General features: G+C 37.4%; 1 protein-coding gene across 1 annotated transcript in view; it reads left to right on the top strand.

The window, feature by feature from the left end:
• LOC136262913 (uncharacterized) overlaps positions 1 to 26,430 on the top strand; it is a 134,546-nt gene that overhangs the window by 7,267 nt on the left and 100,849 nt on the right. The window contains exons 2-9 of the mRNA XM_066057328.1: positions 3,710 to 3,903; positions 5,405 to 5,848; positions 8,667 to 8,809; positions 15,641 to 15,756; positions 16,038 to 16,160; positions 18,288 to 18,457; positions 19,871 to 19,959; positions 23,104 to 23,270. Of these exons, the coding sequence (XP_065913400.1) occupies positions 3,738 to 3,903; positions 5,405 to 5,848; positions 8,667 to 8,809; positions 15,641 to 15,756; positions 16,038 to 16,160; positions 18,288 to 18,457; positions 19,871 to 19,959; positions 23,104 to 23,270 (1,418 nt within the window). The 5' untranslated portion in view covers positions 3,710 to 3,737. The remainder of the gene's footprint in view (positions 1 to 3,709; positions 3,904 to 5,404; positions 5,849 to 8,666; positions 8,810 to 15,640; positions 15,757 to 16,037; positions 16,161 to 18,287; positions 18,458 to 19,870; positions 19,960 to 23,103; positions 23,271 to 26,430) is intronic.

Here is a 26,430-nt window from a genome sequence, read left to right as displayed (position 1 = left end):
TGAGGTCATAAGTAATGCTTAGCTATATTTGGGACCTACTAGAGGTGGCCAATATAATGAGGTGGCCACTAAGTGAGGTTTCACTGTACATGTAGTTCACAATATTGTGAACAATATTAATGGTTAACAATATACACTGAAACCTGCAGGTCACTTCTTGTGGAAGATTGCTCTCTACACAAAATGACACATTCAGAGATTGTATTTAGATGGATGATACAGTAATGCATTGTGACTTTAATACTCGTGATGTGTCACTGCTAGCACAGCAACCATATACATGGCACTGCCACATCGCACTGCCACATCGCACTTGCTCGCACACACAATTTTGCTAAATATTTTACAAATTGATAATTAAGGGATGTGGCAACTAGCTGTTTCACTCGCAAGACTGTGTGGCAGCTGTTTCCCTTCTGTACAAGTGGCCACCAAGACAGGTCCACTGTGGATGAAAGCCAGGCATTAGATATTTGGTATTTCATGTGTTGAAGACATTCCAGGGCTTCTGGTAGTCTCAAATCTCACCACAGTTTAACTCAGGCAGTGTTGTGGACACCACTAAACTACTGGAATGCTGTGTTATGTTCATCTTATGCTTGGCTACTATATTGTAGAACTGAAATGGATACTCTGAAAAATATATCCTATGGATAATGACTTCATCACTTTCTTCATCAGGAGCTTATAAGGACCAATAGTGAAACTTTTTACGCTTGGGGCTGACAGTCAACTGCCTATGTCTGAAGCAGTGCTTTTGGTGCTCTAACAGATTGGCTGCCCCCTTGCTGCCAGCACTCACTGTCTCATACGCTATCATACAATAAATCCATCTCTATAGCCAGTTAGAACAGCATGCTTCTTACCTTTTTTAAGGCCACATAACGCAGCCACCTCTTTAAAAGGCAAGGTCAGAAAATTTTGTCCCTACGGCCTGAATAATGACCAGTTTTCACCTTACTATTAGTGATTAGTGATCATGGGGGATTATTTATTAAGATACTAAGATATACAAACGCTACAACTTCTAAATATAGCAGTAAATTTTTTACCCTGGTCCAATGTCTCGTAATAATCGTGACTTCGTGAGAGACTCTACTGTGACAAATACATGTTTATCATGATATGTGCTAATCGCCTTTTTACAATTAAGTTTTACAACACAAATACATGTATAGTTAAACTCACCAATTGCGACTAAATCCCTTCAACACGAAAAGACAAGTAATGAGACAACCTTGGAGACAACAGCCACACAAGCCTATTCTGGTGCGTTTATTTAGTAGTAATATAAATTTTAAAGGCGTTTATTTACAACAGTACATAATTACGCGCCCCTCTATTGTCTCTGTACATACTTGCCTTTTCTTTACTATTCTCATTTCATTTCACAAGATCTCTTGGCAGGGGCATAGCTTCTTCACTTGAATTAGTCAATGCTTGAAGTAGATCGAGATACTCTAATAGAACAGTCACATTTCTACAAGTGCCATATTTTTATATTGTAAAGTCTGTAAGTAGCTAGTAATTTAAACTATACATGTAACTATGCTAAATATTGATTGCTGTGTTACAGCTGTTTTGTGACTGCTCTGATAGAGTATCTTGATCGTTTCAATGCAGTACAAGATGAAAGGAAAAGTGTTGTTAAGGGTTTACTAGTTAAAATGGGTGTTAGTTGACTGCAGTTGCATGCCACTAACAGGGCCATCCAGAGAAATTAGAGGGCCCAGGGAAAAGAGTTAAAGAGGGGCCCAGGGGCAAGGAAGGGTCTAGATCCTGACTGCTCTATTAGAGTATATCGATCTTTCTTTAAACAGGTATTCAAGTGGCCCCTTTCGGGCTGTGGTAGGGGGCATAATACCCCAGTTACCCCCAATGTGGGCGGCCCTGGCCACTAAAATTACAGTTATATTTTAATATTCTGTCACTGTAATCTGGGGTTTCTGTCAAAACCATGGAAACTCACCTACTGTTATCAACAGTGCATTGCTTATTCTAACAAAAAGTATTGAAATCCCATCCAAAACAGCTTATAGCTGTAAAAAAAGTGCGCGTCCAAGTAAAGCAGAGTTAACTGCGACAAAAAGTAATGATATCATAATGCGGCCATGTGCGAGGTGTACAAGTTGTAAAATTAATATTAGCTAATCAGATAATACAATGTTATTGTTAAAGTGTTAATGAGAACTATGTGATGCTGCTAGTTTTTAAGTGTGTGAGCATCTTCATAAATGCCACATAAATTTAATTCTCAATAAAGCAATGTGTATAGATTCTCTAATAGTAATAAATAGTTTGAGTTTGGCCACCTTTCCTGTATACAGCAATGCTACGAACAAAGGAAAGGTGGCCAAACTCAAACTATTTATTACTATCAGAGAATCTATACACATTGCTTTATTGAGAATTAAATTTATGTGGCATTTATGAAGATGCTCACACACTTATAAACTAGCAGCATCACATAGTTCTCATTAACACTTTAACAATAAAATTGTATTATCTGATTAGCTAATATTAATTTTACAACTTGCACACATCGCACATGGCCGCATTATGATATCATTACTTTTTGTCGCAGTTAACTCTGCTTTACTTGGATGCGCACTTTTTTTACAGCAATAAGCTGTTTTTGGATGGGATTGATATACCTGCAGGCCCACTGTGGCTTTTCTAAGAAGTTAGTATTTTACCATGATGATGCATTTTACACCAATATTGAGCTACTTTCTTAATATGGACTTTATCCATAATTGTGAAATGTGACATCAAATGTGTGGGGACTATATCATGCAGTAATCAAACTGAACATTTTTTTGTTCGTTTGTTCAACATGAGCCATTAGATCAGGTACAGTGGACCAAAATTATTTGATGACAAGTGAAGTAGTGACTGAATGTCCTAGTACTAGTACCATATATAGTGACAATCACCATTCTTGTTTCTTATTCTAATCGAACTTAAAATTCCTTGTATTTGTTTGTGTAATATTATTATGAATGGTAAGCCCATGCATACTGCATCAAAAAAAATAATAGTACCAGATTTATTGAATGCGCACATGCGCACACCCCAACTATCAATTACTGAAAGTATTGCTTCATTTTCAACAATGTTCAACCTGTTACACTGTGTTACAAATGCAGAGCACCACAAGAAGCACCTCTGCAATCAATCCAGTCACTACCATAAACTTAGATGATTTCCATTTCAAATGTAGGTTAGCTGTTATTATGTGGTGCTATGAATCATGATACCGCTCAAATGCAACATCGTCTCGCGAGAATGCGAGCAATTACAATACTCACTAATTGAAGGATGTGGCACCCATTTTGCTTATAAATATTCGTCCCGTTTTGTTTGGGATGAATACTCATGAGCAAAATGGGTACCATGCCCTTAGAGTTTTTTATTGCTTGCACTCTTGCAAGACGACGTTACATTTGAGCGGTACCATACCACAAACTGACACCTTGAGCTATCAGCAAAGAGAAATGGGACACTAAGGCTGAGAAAAGTAAATCCATGATGTGTGAATTGTATGTACTGCGGTATGCCAAAGGCACTTATCAGGCTGAAGCGATGTTGAACAATGAAAAATCAGCCTTAGCTGTTATTTATCCATAGGTGACATATAGTATGACATGTGATTTAAAAATTATTTGTTATAACTGTGCTTTAATAATCTCATCACTTTCATTCTTAGCTGACTGACTAGTGGTAACCACCCAGTGATGGATGCTGATAGTCCAGGGAAAAGAAGATCCACCTTCTGTGATGATGATGGAGACACAGTGATGGTGACTAGTGATAGCTATTCATCTGATAGTCAACTTGTTACAGTGGCTACTGACGATGATCAGTTTGACAGTTCTGCCCATTGTCATTTTTGTACACATGGTTAGTCCACATAATACTGTACCGAAGATAAGTAGAGAGTTGATTTATCAAGGAGATTCAGTAGCAGACAAAACAAAGTGTATTTGTGTTTGTGATGTGTTTCATAAAACACAACACAAACACTCTGCTTAGAGAGGGCTGTATAGAGGAACGCCAAGGAAAATGCAACATAAACAGAACACAACTGCAATGCTAAGACATCACTAGCAAAAAGGAGTATACAGCAGTACAAACTTCCTACAACAATACGATGTAGACTTAGTCATGGATAATTAATGTCCTAATAAGCATAGATTATTGTTGGTACCTACTGACTTTGAGGAAGACGGTAAAACTCTTTATTTTTATGTAGAAATATTCATTTAATGTAATGTATTAACCAACTCACTGTTTATACCCCCTCCCCATGCAGTAGCTATGTACATTAGTGACTTGGCAACTTGGACTTGGACTTATGCTATTCCAGGTTAAGCAAGTCATTTTGTTTCTTTTATGAATTCACAGTGGCCATTATGGATATCCTGAGCAGGTACTTGATGACTAATTCAATTGCCTTAAAGCTCTGTCACAAGTTTATTAGACAGTCGATAAATGTGCCATGCATAGTTTCATAATGTTTGTGTGTGTGCATGTGCGTGCGTGCATGTGGGTGTGTGTGTTTGTGTTCAGTTGATCCAACTCAACTTTCCTAGCTGATCACTGTAGACACTCTTGAGAAGAATCTATAAATCATACGTACATAGGTACATGAAGTAGAATACAAATGCTCCATGTAAAGAACACACACAGTTGCAACTAAACCCAATGATAAAGCAATAAAACCATTTTTGTCTGCTACTGTATGTAGCTTGCTGTGTAAATACAAGTTCTGCCTTCTTACAAACATAAACTGCACAGTTGCATGATACCTGACAGTTAAAGTTTTAAAACAATGAATTCAACCTTAAGAGTGAAGGAGGAAACGTAAAGGAAATGCTGACACTTTGTCAGAAAAGAAACTTTAAGGAATTAGTTGTATAACTGTATTTTATACTTGGTTCGTGCATGCAGGTAGTAGGAAAGGGGACTTTTTGTTCAGACATATTTTTTATAAGGAAAGAGGAAAATTTCTGTTATTTATTTTCATTATTTTACAAATACATAGTTTTCCACAGATGGTGTGGTACAAAGATCAGACAGTATACATAGGTAATGATAAGGTGATTCTGAGGGACAAATGGCAATCAATTGTTGTAATTTGCTTGGCACAATTAGAATAAGTACATATGTGAAAAATGAAATTATTATTTGAATTAAAAAATAATGATGTGCTATAATCACATGATTGACACTTGCTGTCTGTTTGTTCTGTTTCTTATTGCTGTAATCTGCATACGTGTTGCATAGTAGCAACAGCTCAGTAAGTAGTTTCACTTTGCATGAGATGAAATCCCTTCCTATTTGCTATCTCATATACCTGTGATGTTGCAATGATTTGTCCTATGTATGTACCTCCTGTTAGGTCTCCTTTTCCGTTTAAGCAGTACCGGAGAAGTTTTTCACACAATCACTTACGCTTGTTTGCCAGATGTTCGCCCAGCACCAGTGGACTGGAAAATGTGCTGCACATCAGACAGTGACCTCCCTGGTGAACACATTATCTGTTATCAGTTAACTGATTCTGAGAACAGTCTACTGAAAGTGGTTGAAGAGTGCTGTGAAGAGGAAGCCAATATTGTTGGCTTAATTATTGTTAATTCTGAGAAGAGCTGTTATTTACCAGACGAAATTCTTAAAAATGGTATACCTCAAGTGCCACCTATTTATGTTGTATCTGTAGAAGATGGTGAGGACATATTTGATTTTATTAGTGCTCAAGTGAGTGAGGGGGATGCACAAGTTAGGGTGCTGGTAGAAAGTGTTGTGGATTCTGAGAGCCTTGGATTGTCTAGAACACCTCCTAGAGGTATGTAAGTAAATGCATATGTGTGAGACCCCATAGTGTTGTGGCACATATGGATTCCTAATAAATCTACTGGGTTATATTTACTGTAAATTGAAAATGTTTGGTGTGGGTGTCAGAAGCTAGCATGCTCCATGTACATGTAGACATGACATGAATCAAACTTTGATATTTTATTGTATCATATGACTAATGAAGTCAACATGTGGACATGGTGTATATTGAATAAGTACAGTATGAACCAACTTACACTGCTCGTAAAATAAGCTAAACACAGTGATGCCAGATCATTCATAATGCAATTTGTGAACCAGGTTTAAGATAACAAGATCCATGCTAGCTAAGAGTACATGTGGTCTAGGCAATAGTTATACGTATGATGCATATCTACATGCAAGTGGACTCACCCTGGCCACTCACGTGATCCTTCACCCTCAGATGGTTCTAAGCTTAATTTAATGTTGATAAATTTGAAGAACCATAAGCAACAAAGGAAAGAATTATGTAAGCCACTAACAGTAGATTTGATTAATAGCCTGGGTCTGTATTCAAGACCAGGTGTTTATTTTCCCGATGTAATGGAAACACCCTCAGGCTGGCTTATAATCAAGACAGGAATTTATTTGAATGCAGCATTTATACGGTAATACTGTACTTCCCCTGTAATAAACATTGATTTGAACCTTGGTGTTGTTTAGTTTTATAGTCAGTAAATGCATGCAACATTTTAAAGTAGACTACTAGTAGTCTAATTCTATTGCTTCATAGTGCATTAATTATCAGTTTTTGGTTGCTAAGAAAGGATAACTCAAACAATCCACTTCAAACCACAAGCATTACTCAGAACTACTGTATCTTCGTAAAATAGTTTGTCTCTGGTCACCGCAGTTTCTACAAAAGTTTTCTTGGGGATCCTTTCAGTCTGCTCTTCATTTTTGAGAAGGACACACCCCTTTATATTTCTGGTAGTCCGCAAGGCCCATGTTGTTATTTTCTATTATTACAAATAACCTATACAGCCTATTAGGAAAGCTGGTCACACTGTATTCAGAAACCGGTTTCACACGTATTTTGAATTGACACGAAGTATATACCTCAGAGTAAAGCTTACCTCTAGAGCTGCAAGTTTAATACACTGTTTGTAGAGTGCTCACACTGGCTCCATTTACCCAGGTTTTGCTCCCGTGGGTGGAAAGGTGCAGACACACACATGCATACGTGCACTCACACACACACATGCACACAATTTTCCCTAAACAACTACAGGAACTCTAGTACAGATGAAGAACAGTATGAGAAGCGCCTCTGCAGTCAATCCGATCAACAAAATTATGGACAATTGTTTGTTATAAACATGATAGCAGGAGTGCATCGAATCCTATGGACAAGGGAGCATGTAACTTCGTAAAGAGCGAAATTCAAACATGGCTGCCATGTACTATAATAAATAACTTTTAAAATTTCCTAATTAGGATATTATGTGGAGGCGCATGTTCGAATACGTCATGTTTCCTCTGAAACAAAGCGAAGCTATGAAATGAAGTTCAATGGCATGACGGAGGAACAGTAGCACAGGCTTAGCAGGACAGTCTTTTTACAATCGACTATCACGCAAAATTACTCCGTTTGACCATTCCAAGCTGTACCTTCAACTCTATGATCTTCCTATCAAAGCAGCTTTACTACCTTCACAGTAGACTATGGAGTAGCAGCCCATTCAGTGTATCCCTGTTGCACGTAAGAATGATGTAACCATAGTAATACTGGATGCCATGTTTGGATTTCGCTTGTAGTATTGATAGTGTACAGGGTTACACTTTTCCCTGTCCATAGGATTTGATGCGCTCCTGATGATAGTTACAGCAGAGAGGAAGTTCTATGCACTACCGTAAATCGATTTCTTACACTATCTACAGTGAAAAGAAATAGGACACAAAGGGCAATTTCATGATGCATACATTATACAGGAGGTTAGCAAATTAATTAACTTATTTATGCAGCAGCTTTTCGGTAGTTACAATATGTTGCTAGCTTGTTACGTTACTGCAATCTAGTATGACTTCTTGTAAGGCTTATTTACTTAACTATTAACTGTTACATCCAGTTATGTCTACCATAATTGTGAAGAACTTACGTAATTGTCCCCTGCCTTATGATTTCATCAGTTGCCCTTTCTTCAATGCAGTGTGCTGTAGATATCTGTGTGAGTATTTACTTGTTTAGTGTTGTAGTATATTTCTTGGTTTTGTAGAAAGTGTAGCATTAAGATAAAAGTAGGCAATGGAGTTTGGTGCCGCAATGTGTATAGCTAGGCAACTATCGATCATGCTGTGTTTGTACACAATCTTTAGTAAGTGGTGATCTTGTCCACTGCACCCTAACTTGGTAAGTAAGGCTCATACACATTCTTGGTTACCCGGACCTTTGTTATCCAAACACCTCACTAAAATTTACATTATTTTGTCATCTGTGTGTATTTTATTAGAGTATTCAACAGAGTTCTGAATGAATGGCCTTTAGATAAATTCACATTACTAAACACTTTGTCAAAGTCTACAAACAACAGTATTTGGATAACTGAAAACTGTTGCATTATTACTGATGATGAATGAGTTAACAGTTGTGACAGAATGATTGTAATTGAGTTCACTGGTTGTTTTGAGTGAAACTCCATGGTAGAAATCAGCATTACAATAAATATGTTCTGTACCAATAAAACATGTGTTACATTTTTGTGTCCATTTCTGTACAAGGTGTGATTTTATTTCTTATATGATGCATACCAATATTGTGTATACGTATGTATTTGATATGTACGTAGCAAAAGGAAAAGTGAAGACACCTGGATCATTTCAATATAACCTATACGAAGAACTTAAAAAGTATTTAAAGAAAGAGAAGACGCTTATTGGTGCTGACCAGTCCATGTTTCAGATTATTTTCTCTACGTTTCAAAACTATGAGGTTAGCATATTATCCATCCACATGCAGTAGTATATTTAGATATGTTGCAATTTTGTTGTGCCCTAAAAAATATGACTCTAAAATCAGCCTCACTTTCTATCACAACAGCTTGTAAGTATTGGTTAGGTATAATCTAATCAAAAACAGCAAAGCTGTAAAAAAAGGTGCGGCCCCTAAAAAGGCCATGGTGAAAAAAGATGTGAAATCCAAGGTGGCGGCTAAGAAATGGCTGTGATGGTAGGTTAATGGTAAAAATTTTAATAATGACAATTCAGGTGAATTTTGTGCCAAGACCAAGCGGCACCAAATTCACCTGAGTTTCGTTATTAAAATTTTTACCATTAACCTACCATCACAGCCATTTCTTAGCTGCCACCTTGGATTTCACATCTTTTTTCACCATGGCCTTTTTGGGGGCCGCACCTTTTTTTATAGCTTGGCTGTTTTTGATTAGATATCACTTCTTTTTGTATTTGTATACCCCAAAGCTGGTCATAGGCCGGCTTTGGAGCTTTTTTAACCTATCCTTTTTCTTTACCACAGGAAGAATAAAAAGACAGAGCAGATTTTTAATACTTCAACTGTTTTTGATTTTATCAGTAATTATATAAATATATTTATTACATATCTAGTATTCCCTACTGGATAACTTGTTCACAGCTGATCTTTCTACTAAGGGACTTGAAATGTAGCTAAACTCTCTACAGGTTGATTTGTTTGTAGCTGCACTCTCTAAAGGGTGATTTGTTTGCATCTGAACTCTCTACAGGGCGATTTGTTTGTAGAAGAACTCTCTACAGGATAGTTTCTTTGTCACTGAACTCTCTACAAGGTGACTTGTTTCTAGCTGACTCTCCACAAGACAAGATGACTTCCTTTAGCTGATTTCTCTACAAGGTGACTTGTATCTAGCTGAACTATCTACAGGATGATCTGTTTGTAACTGAAATCTCTACAGGGTGACTTGTTTCTAGCTGATCTCTCTATAGGGTAACTTATTTCTAGCAGAACTCTCTACAGACTGGGTTCTTTGTAGCTGAACTCTCTACAAGATCACTTCTTCTAGCTGATCTCTCTATAGGGTGACCTGATCTCTCTGTAGGGTGAATTTTATCTAGCTGAACACTCTACAGGGTGATTTGTTTGTAGCTGAACTCTATGCAGAGTGATTTGTTTGTAGCTGAACTCTATACAGGATGGTTTCTTTGTAGCTGAATTCTCTACAAGGTGACTTGCTTCTAGCTGATCTCTCTACAGGGTGACTTGTATAGCTGAACTCTCTACAGGGTGATCTGTTCATAGCTGAACTCTCTACAGGGTGATTTGTTTGTAGCTGAACTCTCTACAGGATGGTTTCTTTGTAGGTGGTCTCTACAAGGTGACTTGTTTCTAGCTAATCTCTCTACAAGGTGACTTCTCCTACTACAGGGTGACTTGTATCTATAGCTGAACTATCTACAGGATGATGATCTGTTTATAGCTGAAATCTCTACAGGGTGATTTGTTTGTAGCTGAATTCTCTACAGGATGACTTGTGTCTACATATAGCTGATCTCTGTATAGGGTAACTAGTTTTTAGTTGAACTCTCTACAGAGTGGGCTCTTTGTTGCTGAACTCTCTACAAGGTGACTTCTTTTAGCTGACCTCTCTATAGGGTAACCTGATATCTCTGCAGGGTGACATTTATCTTGCTGAACACTCTACAGGGTGATTTGTTTGTATCAAAACTATCTATAGGGTGATTTTTTTATACCTGAACTTTCTACAGGGTGATTTGTTTGTAGCTGAACTCTCTACAGGGTGATCTGATCTCTCTACAGGGTGATCTGATCTCTCTACAGGGGGTGATTTGTTTGTAACTGATATCTCTACGGGTAGATTTGTTTGTAAGTGAACTCTCTACAAGGTGATTTGTTTGTAGCTGATTTCTCTACAGGGTAATTTGTTTGTAGCTTAACTCTCTACAAAGTGATTTGTTTGTAGCTGAACTCTCTACAGGGTGATGTGTTTCTAGCTGATCTCTCTACAGGGTGATTTAGGTTGTAGCTGCTCTCTCTACAGTGGGTGATTTGTTTGTAACTGAAATCTCTACGGGTTGATTTGTTTGTAGCTGAAGTCTCTACAAGGTGTTTTGTTTGTAGCCGATCTCTCTACAGGGTAATTTGTTTGTAGCTGAACTCACTGCAAAGTAATTTGTTTGTAGCTGATCTCTCTACAGGGTAATTTCTTTGTAGCTGAACTCACTGCAAGGTGATTTGTTTGTAGCTGATCTCTCTACAGGGTGGTGTGTTTGTAGCTTAACTCTCTACAAGGGAATTTGTTTGTAGCTGAACTCTCTACAGGGTGATTTGGTTGTAGCTGAACCCTCCAGAGGGTGAATTGTTTGTAACTGAACTCTCTACAGGGTGATTTGTTTGTGCTGAATTCTCTACAGGGTGATTTGTACGTATGTAGCTGATCTCTCTACAGGGTGATTTGTTTGTAGCTGATCTCTCTACAGGGTGATTTGGTTTTAGCTGATCTCTCTACAGTGGGTGATTTGTTTGTAACTGAAATCTCTACAGGTTGATTTGTTTGTAGCTGAAGTCTCTACACGGTGTTTTGTTTGTAAATGATCACTCTACACGGTAATTTGTTTGTAGCTGATCTCTTTACAGGATGATTTGTTTATAACCGAATTCCCTATATTGTGTCTATTTTCTACCTGATCTCTCTACAGGTTGATTTGTTTGTAGCTGAACTCTTTACAGGGTGATTTGTTTGTAGCTGAACTCTCTACAGGATTGTTTCTTTGTCACTGAACTCTCTACAAGGTGACTTGCTTCTAGCTGATCTTTCTACAGGGTGACTTGTATAGCTGAACTCTCTACAGGGTGATCTGTTCATAGCATAGGGTGATTTGTATGTACCTGAACTTTCTACAGGGTGATTTGTTTATAGCTGAACACTCTGCAGGGTGATTTGTTTGTAGTTGATCTCTCTACAGGGTTTCTTTGCAGCTGAGATCTCTACAGGGCAACTTCTCTAACTGAGCTCTCTCTTGTTTCTAGCTGTTCTCTCTACAGAGTAACTTGTTTGTATAGCTGAACTCTTTACAGGTGGTTTTTTGGTTGTTGAACTCTCTACACTGTGACTTGTTCTCTACAGAGTGACTTGTATGTAGCTGAATTCTCTACAGAGTGACTTACTTGTAGCTGAACATTGTATAAACTATAAAGTGACTTGTCTGTAGTTGAAATCTCTACAGGGTTACTTGTTTGCAGCTGGTCTCTATAGGTTAACTTGTTTGTATAGATGAACTCTCTACAGGGTAGTTTCTTTGTAGCTGAACTCTCTCCACAGTGACTTGTTTGTAGCTGAACTCTCTAGAGAGTGTAGCCGAACTCTCCATAGGGTGCATGACTTGTTTATAGTTGAACTCTCTTCGGTGTGACTTGTAATGTTCTGATTCTTCTGAATCACTACAGCGATATATCTGTAGCAGAACTCTCTATAGGGTGACTTGCTTCTTGCTGAACTGTCTATAAGATTAACTGTTTGCAGCTGAACTCCCTACAGAATAACTTGCAATGTAATACAATTCTATAATGGAGAAAATAAATTAGCTGAATGCTCTATTAGGGTGACTGTTCTATTAGAGTATCTCGATCTCGCATATGTTACACGTAGTTGGCTTTGGAATCATAACTCAGTGGTTTGTTATCGGAATTTTCTGTACTACTGCAAGGACTTTCTATGATAATTATTCCAGCTACACACCAATTTTCAGCTCACTGCTCTAAGCGGTTTGCCTAGTAGGCGTGAAAACTAATAGTAGGCATTCCAGTATCTGAGATTTTTAATAAAAAAATTCTCCGTATATTCCCCAATAGAACCCTGGCACAAAATGACAACTCGTGTTTAACTTGGGATTGCTCCGTCGTCCAAGCTCCAATGAAGATGAAAATCGCTGTGGGGTTTGTCTACACGCTGATCATCATGAAAATCTTAGTTTTATCGTGCGCATTACATATAAGTAAGTTTTGTGTTGTTTTGTAATCTTTTCAAGCCTTGTAATGTATGTAGAATACTTTAAAACTTTTAAAAACGTACTGTCGGGTGGAAGGTAGTCACTGGTGCTTACTTTAAAGTGCGTAGTTACTTCACTCTGGTTAGCGATTTTCAGCTCCAGAGCAATTTTCTGATGGCTGTGTCATCAGCTCAAAAGTGTAAACCACTTCAAAGTTGGCATAACAATGTCATAATTGAAACCACAACTCCACCTTAGGTATTCTTGCATCATTGTGGCACCTCCACTTTAGTTGTTTACCTTTATAAGTTGCTAACTTGATGTTTTTACCAACTTGAGATAGCCACTTGCCTATGGGTATGCACCATTGTATTGAGAAGTGTGCAGTAGGTGAAACATATTTGCTCACCACAAAGCATACAAGATCGCTGAGATCCAAGAAGACCTGAAGTTACTCTCATTACATGTACAAACTTGCAGCTAGAAGCAACTGCAGTTTCAAGATAGTCCAGATTGCTAGATGGCTTCCTGATTCAATTGTGCCATTTTTCCCTGTAAAATGTATGGGGAGCCCCGGAGAACAAATGTACCTTTTTTTCAGTTTTTAAGCACTGTGCATGCCAAAGTAGCTAATTCCAACCCAATAAACTATATATTTCTGAGATCGGCAATCAATACTCTATCTATTGAGCATATAAAAAGTCCATTTCTCCAAAATTTAAAAATCGGTCTGGAATGCCTACTAATAGTTTTTTTATTCATAAAAATTGATCGCGTAATTGTGACACAGGTTGGGTTTTGTGGCATATCTCGATGGCCTTTAACTGGATTCCTTTCAAACCACAAAAAGGCACTCCTACGATAGTTACTCAATCTACATAGCAATTTGCAACTCATTCCTTCAAGCGGTTTACCCTGTGGGCGTGACAGACCTTCGACCTTATTTTACGCAAATAATCGGTCATAACTCGGTGAACGTTCATCGGATTCCTACCAAACTTGGTACTGAGATTCGCCTTAATGAGCCCTTTAAGTGTGCCAAATTTCAGCCCGATTGGAGTACGAATTCGTGTTTTATGGCGGATTTTGCAAAGTGTGCGAAAAGAAGAAAAAAACAAAGAAAAAAAACCCAAACTTTGGCCGCTCGTATCTCGGAAATGGATGGAGCGATTTTCTTCAAATTTGGAATGTAGACTCCCCTACCAAGCCGGCACGTCTGTAGCAACTTTGGTTTCAATCGGATAAGGAATCACGGAGCTACAAAGGTGTGAAAATCGCGTTTAATTTCTTCCTGTAAATATACTCACGGTGTGGCGCGCAGGCTTCTTGGGCCGCACGACACACTACCGTGTGTCTTGATATGCCTCCAAGGCGACCCCAAACATTTCCAACAAGAAAATAATTTATGTAGGTGATTTCAATCAACTGAATAACTAACTGACTGGTGTCTTCATCTCAGCATAACTCAACTATGGTTAGGGCTATGGGCTTGGTTTCTTCACTGTTTGATGCTGCTTAAGCCCAATACATCCCTTTTCATTGACTGTAGCAGCTACAATGAATGTATCATAGACTTACCTTTGTCCTCCTTTGTGTCCTATTTCTTTTCCCACTACCACATATGGTGTTGATTTGTGGGTAGTGCATACTGGCTTCCTTGTGTTGATCATTGTGTATATTGCCCATGATCTGTTACAGTAGTGACTGGATTGATTACAGAAGCACTTCTTGTGGTACTCTTCATTTGTAGCTCTGCGTAATGAGTGGAACATAACTGGAAATGAAGCAGAATGACTACTTCGCTCAGTAACTACTTCACTCAGTAATTAATAGTTTGAAAACACATTCAGCTGCTAAATTTGTTTTCTGGTGCTATTCTATCACTTGATGTGGTATACGCATCTTCAACAATTGCAGCTGCATTGCAAAAAAATAAACAAACAAGTACAACAAAAATTAAGACATCGCTGGGTGTATTGATGAAAATTAAAACGATGAATTATTTTTAACTATACGAATAATGCGTGCATACAAATATTAATGTATAGTTATTCTGTCAAAAGTTTTTGTCAATTATGTTAGTGACAAAAATATGTTGCGTCGAAATTTTAATGCACAAAAATTTTCTACGCTAAAATTTTCCTGATTTATGGTATGAGTTATATGTGTACTATTGACAAGGTAATTATAAGGGAATTAGATTTGCACTAGTACGTTTGTACGTATGTAGCTGCAGGTTTGGGCAACTTGTTTACAACTTTTTATTTCTAAAATTCCTAAAATTCTTATTGTACTTGTATAATTATTTGTTGTATTATTGTCATGAGTAAAATCAGTACCATATGTATCTTAGCAGCAAAAATGGAAGATGTGCATTAAACAATTTTATCCACATTTTTGTCATAGCGGTTTACAATGTTACAGTTGCATTTAAAATCAAAGCACATATGTATATAGAATGTTTGCAATGCCAAATGGTACTGGTATGTCTTTTTACGGTATGCATAGCATGTCCATTTGCAACACCAAGTGAGTCATGAAGCATTTGACATAGTTTAGGCCTTAGTTCATGATGAAACTTCTACAACTGCAAGTGGTCAACATTTGTGTGGATATATCAATGTGTAGCTACTGTTGTATTAATGGTTACATAGAGTATTGTCAGCTTCCATTCACCAACCTACTCTGTAAGGTGCTCAAAAATACCATATGTATGTATGTACACAATATGTATTAGGAATAATATACATACCTGTAGTATTGAACACTTCCCCTATGTACATATTAATGTAATCATGTGCTTAATTAATTCTTTACACAGAATCAGCAAGTCAGGGAGCCACCTGATAAAGCCATCAAGTTACTGGAAAACTCCAAAGAAGAGATGTTCAATAAGGACTTTGTGTTTTATCTACTGGTAGCTTATCGTTTAGACATGTAAGTTTGAAATTTCAAACACTTAAGAATCACCACTAGGATACATATCAGCAATGTATTGGCGTGTATACTAAGTTATGACACAGGAAAGTTGCTGTGTGCACTTTTCCACCCCTCCCTCTCAGGAAATTTTAGATGCACTTTGCATCAACATTGCTCATTTTAAATAAAAAGTAAGGCTAGTTTTAGGGTGATATTCTTGAGCAGAACCCAACCTCCATGATCCCTACTATATAGTACTACTGTACTGTATAATGAAGTATGTCATTTCATAATGGTAGGCATTATGACAAATACAACTGTGATGATGCAGTTAATAGTTACTTGCGCCATTGCATTGAAAAGCTTGAAGGAATGAGTGATGTTCAGGAGATAGCTGGTGTCATGCACTCTTTTGTGGAAAGGTATGTACATGTGTATAATTCAGTAGATACATACATTACTCATGATGTGTGGATCTGCATACATACTACATGGTATGTATGTATAGTGCAGTATATGTGTGTGTGTCTGTTTGTATGTGTAGGGGTACCTTGTGTTTACTGAGGAAACAAATGCTCAACTGTCCTTCTCTCATTTAGCAGTTTTGGAGTCATTGTGGAACTTCGGGTTCCGCGATCTCTCACTGTGTGACCTGGACAGTGGGTTAATAGCCCTGCCACAGGAGGATTTGTGTGCACAAGGCTAAAACACCTGAGTGGTGCACAGGCATTCACTGGACGACAATAGCTGTGTTTTGCATGGCTGCCATAGGCTTTGCTTTTGTCTCTGTGTGTGTGTGTGTGTGTGTGTGTCTGTGTGTCTGTGTGTGTCTGTGTGTCTGTGTGTACATGTGTGTGTACATGTGTGTGTGTGTGTGTGTGTGTGTGTGTGTGTGTGTGTGTGTGTGTGTGTGTGTGTGTGCATGCATGTGTGTACATGTGTGTGTACATGTCCGTGTGTGCGTGTGTGTGTGCGTGCGTGCATACGTGTGCGTGCGTGTACGTGTAAGTGTGTGTGTGTGTACATGTGTGTCCATGTGTGCGTGAGTGCATGTGTCTGTGAGTGTGTATGCGTGCATATGTATGCGTGCGTGCGTGCGTTTGTGCATGCGTTTATGTGCGTGTACGTGAGTGCATGTGTGTTTGTGTGTGTGTGTGTGTGTGTGTGTGTGTGTGTGTGTACATGTGTGTGTACATGTGTGTGTACATGTGTGTGTGTGTGTGTGTGTGTGTGTTTGTGTGTGTGTCTGTGTGTGTGTCTGTGTGTGTCTGTGTGTCTGTGTGGCATCATTACATGCCTCTCTATTGTCTCTGGACATACTCGCCATTTCTCTACCATTCTCATTTCATTTCACAGGAGCTCGTACTGTTATAGGCAGGGGTGTAGCTTCTCCGCTTGAACTAGTCAATGCTTGAAGTAGATCGAGATATTCTAATAGAGCAGTCAATCACTCTAATAGAACAGTCATGTTTCTACAAGTGCTGTATTTCTATATTGTAAAGTCTGTAGGTAGCTAGCAATTTGACTACACAATGTGCTACGCAGAAATTGTAACTATGCTTTAACTTTGCTTGCTGTATTAGAGCTGTTTTGTGACTGCTCTATTAGAATATCTTGATTGTTTTAATTCCGGGTAGCCGTGCGAGATGAAAGGTAAAGTGTTACTAAGGGTTTATTAGTTAAAATGGATTTTAGTTGACTGCAGTTGCATACCACTAAAATTACAGTTGTATTTTAATATTCTGTCACTATAATCTAAATTAAAAGAGGTTTCTGTCAAAACCATGGAAACCCACCTACTGTTTTCAACGGTGAGAGTATGCTTATTCTAACAAAAAGCCATCCAAAATAGCTAATAGCTGTAAGAAAAGTGTGTATCCAAGTAAAGCAGAGTTAACTGTGACAAAAAGTAATGATATCATAGTGTGGCCATGTGCAAGGTATGCAAGTTGTATATAAATATTAATCAGGTAATACAATATTATTGTTAAAGTATTAATGAGAACTATGTGATGCTGCCAGTCTTTAAGTGTGTGAGCATCTTCATAATTGTCACTCAAATTTGATTCTCAATAAAGCAAAGTGTATAGATTCTCTAATGACAATAAATAGTTTGAGTTTGGCCGCCTTTCTTGTATACAGCAATGCTATGAACAAAGGAAAGGCGGCCAAACTCAAACTGTTTATTGCTATCAGAGAATCTATACACTTTGTTTTACTGAGAATCAAATTTGAGTGACATTTATGAAGACGCTCACACACTTAAAGACTGGCACCGTCACATAGTTCTCATTAATACTTTACAACTTGCATACCTCTCACATGGCCGCACTATGACATCATCACTTTTTGTCGCTATTAACTCTGCTTTACTTGGATGCACACTTTTTACAGCTATAAGCTATTTTGGATGGGATATATAATTGTGTAGTGTGTGTGTGTGTGTGTAGAATCTGTATGAAGGTACTACGTATATACTTACATAAATTGTGTACATGTCCTCACATTCTATGTAATCACTTTAGAATGTGTTGTCTTTTTATATTTAGAGGAGACTTCACAGTACAGTGGTATCATCATCGCAATAGCACACGTTCAGTGTTTCTTCTACTTCACCACATGGCTATTGTCCTCTTAGGCAAGTCAATTGTTTACCAAGAAAAACTTCAGGGGAAGAGCAGAGTTCCTGTTAACACTATTTATCAGAGGATATTATGGAGTAAGCATGAGTTTGTTTGTTTGACAGAGAGCAGATGTTCATTGGAAATCAAATAATACGCCACACACAAGTTTGTTATTGTGGCATAAATAGTATAGGTTTTTTGCTATACAGTTTAGCTTCTAGGTTTATGACTGTGATCAGTCTGGCATGCGCACAGGCAGACCATAGTTACATTAATTTGTGTATATAATTCAATATTAGTGTTTCTGTTTACATGTTTTTGTATGCATGCGTACATTCATATATGACCAGAACTGATACAATGGGCAAATATCAACCAACATCATCATTAGGAGCTACTGTATGTACACTACCAGACTATTATATTGACTTCCTCAGCTTTCCTAAAACAACATGAGTTTTGAGAACCACCTATTCTCAGTGTAAAATAACACATGCTATAAAAAACAATGTGCAAGTTTCCAGGAAGCAAGTTTCAAATCAGTTAGATCTATACACCAGCTTATTTTCCTGCTCATGGACAGTTTGAATATCTTTGTTTAGAATATGTGTGCTGTTTACGGTGTAGTAGATGTAAAAAAAGATCGTTTCCTTCATTTGAAATACCTTCATACTTGTATGCACAAGTGAATACTGGAATATAACAAGACCTTCGTGTGGGTTTGCTAATTTATGGTGAAAATTTTCCAACTCTGTAGATGACTGCTTAATTTTGTGAATTTCAGCAGCCTGTAGTTTATTTTCAGAATAGTTGCTGCACACATCAATACCTCTGCTCTTTAGTGCTATATTTCCGAAGTAGTAGCAAGAATAAAAGTGAGAATATGTCTATGGGCCATCAAAATGACAACTACAAGTCTTTCTGGATATTATAGTAAATTCATGCTTATGGTATGTATAAGTGCTGATTGAGTAAATCATCACTTTAGGAGATGGTGACTTCGAGTAGCCCCTTGAAAGGTGTATGCAAGCCAAAGCATATTAACATCCATCTCATAAATTCAAAGGAAGCTTAGCAAGAGTTAATAATATGGGAGCCTCCCTTATTATTAACTCTTGGTAGTAGGCTGAAACTTTGGTGATCCATTCCTTGGACTTTGTACTGTATATGATACTGAGACAATAAGAATATTTGCACAAGCTACGTACATACAGTATGTGGGTTTTTGATGAGACGGTTACATAATTTATGTATGTGAGCACTGGTTATATGTACCACTACAGTACTCCCTATTTTATTTGTTGGGGAGCTCTACAGGTAGCTACTAGTAGTAGGAAACTCCTAAATTGATGTATCTGTGGTGGAAATTTTATACGAGTTCTTGGCGAGTTATAGTAGTATGATATTTATCTTGAAACAATTTTGATTTGTTTTCAAAATCCAGTCACATAATGTGTAACTAGTGCGTGATTATTGTACATGGTATTTATTTATTGTATGTTTTGTAGTTTCCATCAGTATCTTTTTTGGATTACATGGCGAAGTGCCAACAGCCAATTTAGCCTCTAAGTGGCCTACTTACTTAGTATCTGAAAAGGTATTGATGTTTATTTATGTATTATACATATAGATTGGGGATATTGAAAATTATCTAATCTCTTAAAATTCTACAAAATCTATGTTAACTACTACGTATGTATGTTTTGAGAATGAGATTTTGAAAAAAATATGCATGTCAAAGATATGTATGTTATTCACTTCTGACGCTGTATGTGTATCAGTACTAATAATACTGCTATGGGTTCTCCAAATTAAGTAAAAATCACTATTAGCAAGTCAATAACTAATCTAATCATCAATATATACACCATTTGTAAGAAACATATACATACCAGAAATCCTCAATATTTTATGTGTGCATCCTAAAACATTAAGTGTGTACGTAGATGGTTGTGAAAAGTACTACACACATGCCATGTTTTTGTGTATACAGTGAAATCTCAAACACTTATTAACTGAACATTTTGATTACCAAATTGAATGCTCAATTAGAATATTTTGTCAACAAGTGTATGCTTTATTAGAGTAACAAGTACACAAATTTTCAACTAGAGTAGGGACCATAGCACATCAGTAAAAGTACTGGAACAAGTTGGAGTAGTGCACGATATTAAATCACAGTAAAACAATAAGAAGTGTTATATCCCTACTGTGAATTTCAATTATGGTATCTTGAGCACAGTAGGGATATAACACTTCTTATTGTTTTACTGTGATTTAATATCGTGCACTACTCCAACTTGTTTCAGTACTTTTTATCGATATACTATGGTCCCTATCTAGTTAAAAATTCCAAATTTTTCTGTGTACTTGTTTGTTAACTTTTTTTTGTAAATAATTATTATGACTGGTGAACCCACGCAAAGTGCATCTGACATGGTGCTGCACGCCCCAGCTATATCAATCATTGTCTGAAAAGTGAAGTATCTACTACACTTCGTTGTCAGCTATTTTCAACCTGTTACCCCTACACAGCATTTTGGATCAAGAACTGCTCGAAAAAACACCTCTGCAATCCATGCATACGAAAGAAATTGTGCTGCATACCCCAGCTACCAATTGTCATCTGAAAAGTAAAGTATCCATTACGCTTCGTTGTCAGCTATGTTCAACCCATTAGACAGCAGTACAAATCAAGAACTGGTCGAAAAGCACCTCTGCAATCAAAATAGCCACTATGAAAAATACGGATGATTTCCATTAATACAAAGGGAAGCTATCATGTGCTACTGCCAAATCAACACTTTTCACTGTCAGCAAAGATGAATGGGACACAAAGGAGGACACTGGTAAGTCCATGAAGCATGCATTGGACATACTGCAGTATGCCAAAAGGCACCTCTCAGGCCGAAGCAATGTCGAACAATGAAAAATCAAGCCTGTAGCCTTGGCTGTTATCGAGTTATGGTTGTCTGAAGGCATCAGTCAGTCAGTCACTAGAAAATTCTGTTAAATAAATATTTTTTAAAATTCCATAGCAACTTATTGAAAGCATTTTGGGTCGGTCTGAAAGCTTGTTTGGGCTTAGTTTTACTTAACCAATACTGCCTCATTGTCATCAGGGAAAATTGAAGCTGGTTTTTGGGTGATGTTATTTCATGGGCTATGCCTACTCCTTTGTGGTCCCTACTATACAGTACTATCGTACTGTATGATTGTTTTTTCAAACTTTTCAATTATACCAACACCCTTTCCCCCCCCAATAAACACCTTTCTTCCCTGTTAGTTGTAATAGAGGCTCCACTGTGTGTTAGATATTATTTGGAATCACAAGAACTTTAAGTTTACTTGAAAAGAAGACTACCTACTTGTTGTAACAAAGACTTTTGTACTAGCCATGTTGATGGTTGGAGTCACTACTCTAATAGAGCAGTCATTTCCATAGTTCGGTTGACCAAGAATCCGGGTAAGTTGAGTTCGGATAACTGAAGTTCCACTGTAGTTACTTCATAATGATGTAGTGAGGAGCTTTGCTAAGAGTTACATGACTGAAAAATGCACTTGATATCAGCGGCGGAGGAAGTAGTTGATATGAGGGGGAGCTGGGCTGACCCAGACATATTTCTATAGTTTGGTAAGGTAAGACCAAAAAAAAAAAAAAAAAAAAAGGGTCGCAACCAACTGACAAGAGCTTTCCACCTGACCAGCTACCATTTCTAGCTGATAAACTACATAAAAATCCTTTCATAGCTTGCTACACACTGACTACTTTATTAGAGTGACTGCTCTATTAGAGTATCTCAATCTTTATCACGGTTTTCAGCCCCACTCCAAGAAAGATAATTTCGGTGTGATATCATTCTGAGGGGGGGCTTTAGCCCCCTAGCCCACCCCTTTCCGCCGCCTATGCTTGATATTGAGAATAGTGAAGCATTGGAATGGATGCAGCAGACTCAAAAGTAGCCTCTGGTAGAGTAATACAACAAATAGGCATAGTACATATGAGCAGTTGAGAAGATGCTTGTCTTCATTGCAGCATTTGCATATGAACACTCCCTCGATCCTTAGAGTTCCATAGTAGGTGCTGGTTGGTATGACAATTTTGATTTCAATATTCAGTATGTTTGAAGGCAAAGGACTGAAGTCATTTTAAGCCAGGAAATGGCAATATTGAAGAGAAGTTATAAAAGATTTTAGTATTGAGGATAATTGAAAATCATGAATCCATATAATTCTGTGGGCTACTGCTACACAAAGCCCACAGTAGCCACCCTTGGATAGTAGACACCTGTGCATAGTAGCAGCATGATGGTTGAAAGTTATAGTATCCATGACAATTAAATGGTAACCTGAAAACATCAAAGGCATGTTTTATAGCTACTACTAAACCTCTCAAATTCAAAAATTCCAAAGACATAATATCTGACTTCCTTCATGACCATATTGTTTACACCTGATGTATTTATTTATTTTTCTTTACAGCACAAGTGCTGAAGGTCTGTAGGACACCTGGTCTTTAAAGTTGCTTTACATCGAGTAAAAATTGTCAGACTTATTAACCATTGATATAGTTTAGTAACAGTACTGTGGTATGATAAAATACAGTTCGCTATTCCACGTGTTGGAAGTACATACTGTATGTACACAAAATAATTTCATAGATAGTGTGATGTGCATCATACCTTCTGTGTTTGTGCTAACAAAAATAAATTGTGTTATGTGTGTACGTGTTTGCATTTAGGTATTAGGAAAACATCAGTTTTCTGATGATGTAGTTGCAGATTTCATCAAAGGATTTCAGTTTTTACATTATTTGAAATTGCCAGAAAGTGTTTTGTTTGACTCAGCAATGTTTGCAGTAACTCTTAACCCACTAATATGCAAGGGACTTCATTTGTCACATATACAGTAAGTACAGACCATATGTGTATATGTACATATTCCATTATATATGTCTCCTGTTGTGAATAAAACAGAAGACAGTAAAGAAACAAGTTGATGTTGTTCTAATTCTAAAAACCAGGTGTTCATACAGTTAATACTATCCCTTTGTAGCTAAATAGGAATTATTCAACCTTGTATATGTTTAATTTATGGCTATGCTTTGTTTATTAATTTAGCTGGAGAATTAGTTAATCACAATTATTGTAATTCAGTGTATTTCATAATTCATGAATTATTTTGTAATTTGATAATTGCATTGCGACCATTGCAGTGGGTTATATTTGCAAGGTCCATTTTTTGTGAAATTGAAAATCAAAGCTTAAATTGGAAAATTTTCTGCTGGCAGATTGAATTTCTTATATTTTCAAGTGAGCAGAGTTTTATGTAAACTGTCTGTATTCATAAGTTTGCTATAGTATCCAAAGGGATGCATAGAATTTCGGAGAAATCGTTCATGTCTTGCAGATTTCACAATCGCAAAAGGTTATGGTGGCGGCTATTTTAACAGCTTTGCAAAAGTTTGGACCTTGCTACAATAACTCGCTGTATAGTATGCACTATGAGGAAGTGTAACTCTAATAAGCACTTTAAACACACAGAAGTAGCTTCTCAACTGTTTTATAGCGTGTCTATTGTGTTTTCTCACACAGATTGTTTAGAAAAAGCCCTTTCATTTTTGTTTGCATAAGTGCAGGACATGTCCCTCTTTCACCTTGAAGAAATTTGTTAGTCTATGAGGTTAGATATGCCATGTTCAGTTATTTTAGGTTCATATAACCCATTGCGACTGAAAAGTGTTCACAATGTCTTCAGTAATTCACTTTACTAATATTTCAAGCTGGTACAAATAACCCGCTGCAAAGTGGAAGCTTACCTACCTGGAAGGTTAATACTGGCACTGTACAGTCTTTGTTTCTCACATACAGGTTGCATAAAGCTTCTTGTTCGTGGGGACAGAAGGACACAGGCATACACACAGACACACACAGATACACAGACACCACAGATACACAGACACATTCAGGCACGTAAACACAAACACACACAGACACACACACCTTTTCTGAAACAATTACAACAACCAGTCGCACATCCCACAGTTGGGGCTTCGGGGGTTAACAATAACATAATTCATCTATCTGGTGTGATCTATGTGAACAAATGCTCATATCTTATGTTATTGTTAATATATGCAGACAAAGTATGTCAAGACACACGACACTGTGTTGTGCAGCTAAGTACAGCCAGTGCAGGTGTGCGACAAACAAGTGTGTATTTTACATGAACCAAGAAAATGCTGTTTTCATACTTTTATAGCTCAATAATGGCTGGACAGAAATTAGCAATTTTTGCTGTAGAAACTCCCTCGGGGTAGGGCACTTCCCCTTCCAAATTTGAGATGAATCCACCCATCCATCACTGAAATAAGTACCTTCACAGTTCGTCTTATTTTTTTGTATTTTTCTTCTTGATCTTTTTCTTCTTCTTTTTCATCTCACACACTTTAGAAAAATTCTACGTGCTTTTGTCGATTTACTTACAATTTGGATGGCAGTAAGAGCATAATACTGTACATTTACAGTTCAATTTTGGTACAGATCAGACAAAGAACAAAGAAGTTATGTGCGATTGTTCAAAATTCCAAAGGCAATTTGTTGTCACGACTCCAGGGTAAACCGCTTGGCAGAATAACTTGAAAATCGGTCTGTACATGGAGTAACTATCGTAGTGCAAACCTTTTGTGGTTTGAAAGAAATCGTACTAACAGTCATGGAGTTATAACAAAATCTTCAACCATGTGTAAAATTGCCAGATTAAGATATTCTAATAGAGCAGTCACCTTCTTCTTTTTCATCTTGCACACTTTAGAAAAATCGTACTAACTCGTGCTTGCTTTGGTCAATTTACTTAAACTTGGATGACAATACAAGTGCAATACTGTACATTTACAGTCCTATTTTGGTACAGATCAGACAAAGAACAAAGGAGTTATGTGTGATTTTTCAAAATTTCAAAGGCAATTTGTTGTCATGCCTCCAGGGTAAACTGCTTGACAGAATAACTTGAAAGAAAAACGGTCTGTACATGGAGTAGCTATCGTAGTGCAAACCTTTTGTGGTTTGAAAGAAATCATACTTACAGTCATGGAGTTACAACAAAATCTCCAACCATGTGTAAAATTGCAGGATCAAGATATTCTAATAGAGCAGTCACCGCGGGGTAAAAACATGCACAAAAAATGTTGAAAAAATGTTTACCAGAGTTCGAACCAGGGACCTCCATACATATTTAACACCCGCATCCTTAACCACTAACCACTGCTATCTTGGCTGATCACCTTAATTTATTTCTGCTTTATAAGTGAAAGTTCATCAACATTTGTAATTCATAGAACTTGTAGATCTAGCAGTGGAAATTCTAGAACATTCTACATGAGTTGTATTGAAGTGCTCAGAAAAAATGTGTACTCTATTAGAGTAACTACAAAAATTATGAAAAAAGCCTATACCAAGTGTGTCATGCAGCCAAGCTCAGCTGGTGTGGGCGGGCCGGGGTGGGCGACATACTCGTTTTACGGAATCAAAAACTGCCGTTTCATGTATCCGTTGCTCCATAGTCTTGAATGGTGTAATAGTCTTTCCATCCTAATTTGAGTTGAACCTGTCCATCTATTATTGGGAGATACATGCCTTTGTGAAATGGATGAGGATGGAGCTTGTCTAGACATTTCTGCTTCAGGATTCTGGGGATGCCGGTAAGCCACAGAAAGCATTTTTGATGTCAATGTGTTTAATGCTAATGCACCTTCATATCGTGGTACCCTAGTATCCTCACTTTATCAATGTTTTGAACATGAGAAACAATGCAAGTATGAACAATGTAGTACTATGGAAATGAGATGGGTTCTTTCACCTCACTTGTATTTTCAACATTTGGTGGTATTGATCATGCTGCTGCTGTACTTACAGAAGACTTTCTTCCTTCTCTCTTCAGAAGAAGTCCTGTGATGTTATGGCTGTGTTGCAGGATTAGTTATTCTTTGTTATGCTGTGCTATATGTGTTTGAGAGGAGCTAGATTACATATCAGGGCTGTCCGCCACTTTCACTAGGAGCACTGGTTTG

Source organism: Dysidea avara, chromosome 8, assembly GCF_963678975.1.
Source record: "Dysidea avara chromosome 8, odDysAvar1.4, whole genome shotgun sequence".
NCBI classification, from domain to species: Eukaryota; Metazoa; Porifera; class Demospongiae; order Dictyoceratida; family Dysideidae; genus Dysidea; species Dysidea avara.
This window is presented reverse-complemented; position numbering and strand designations above follow the sequence as displayed.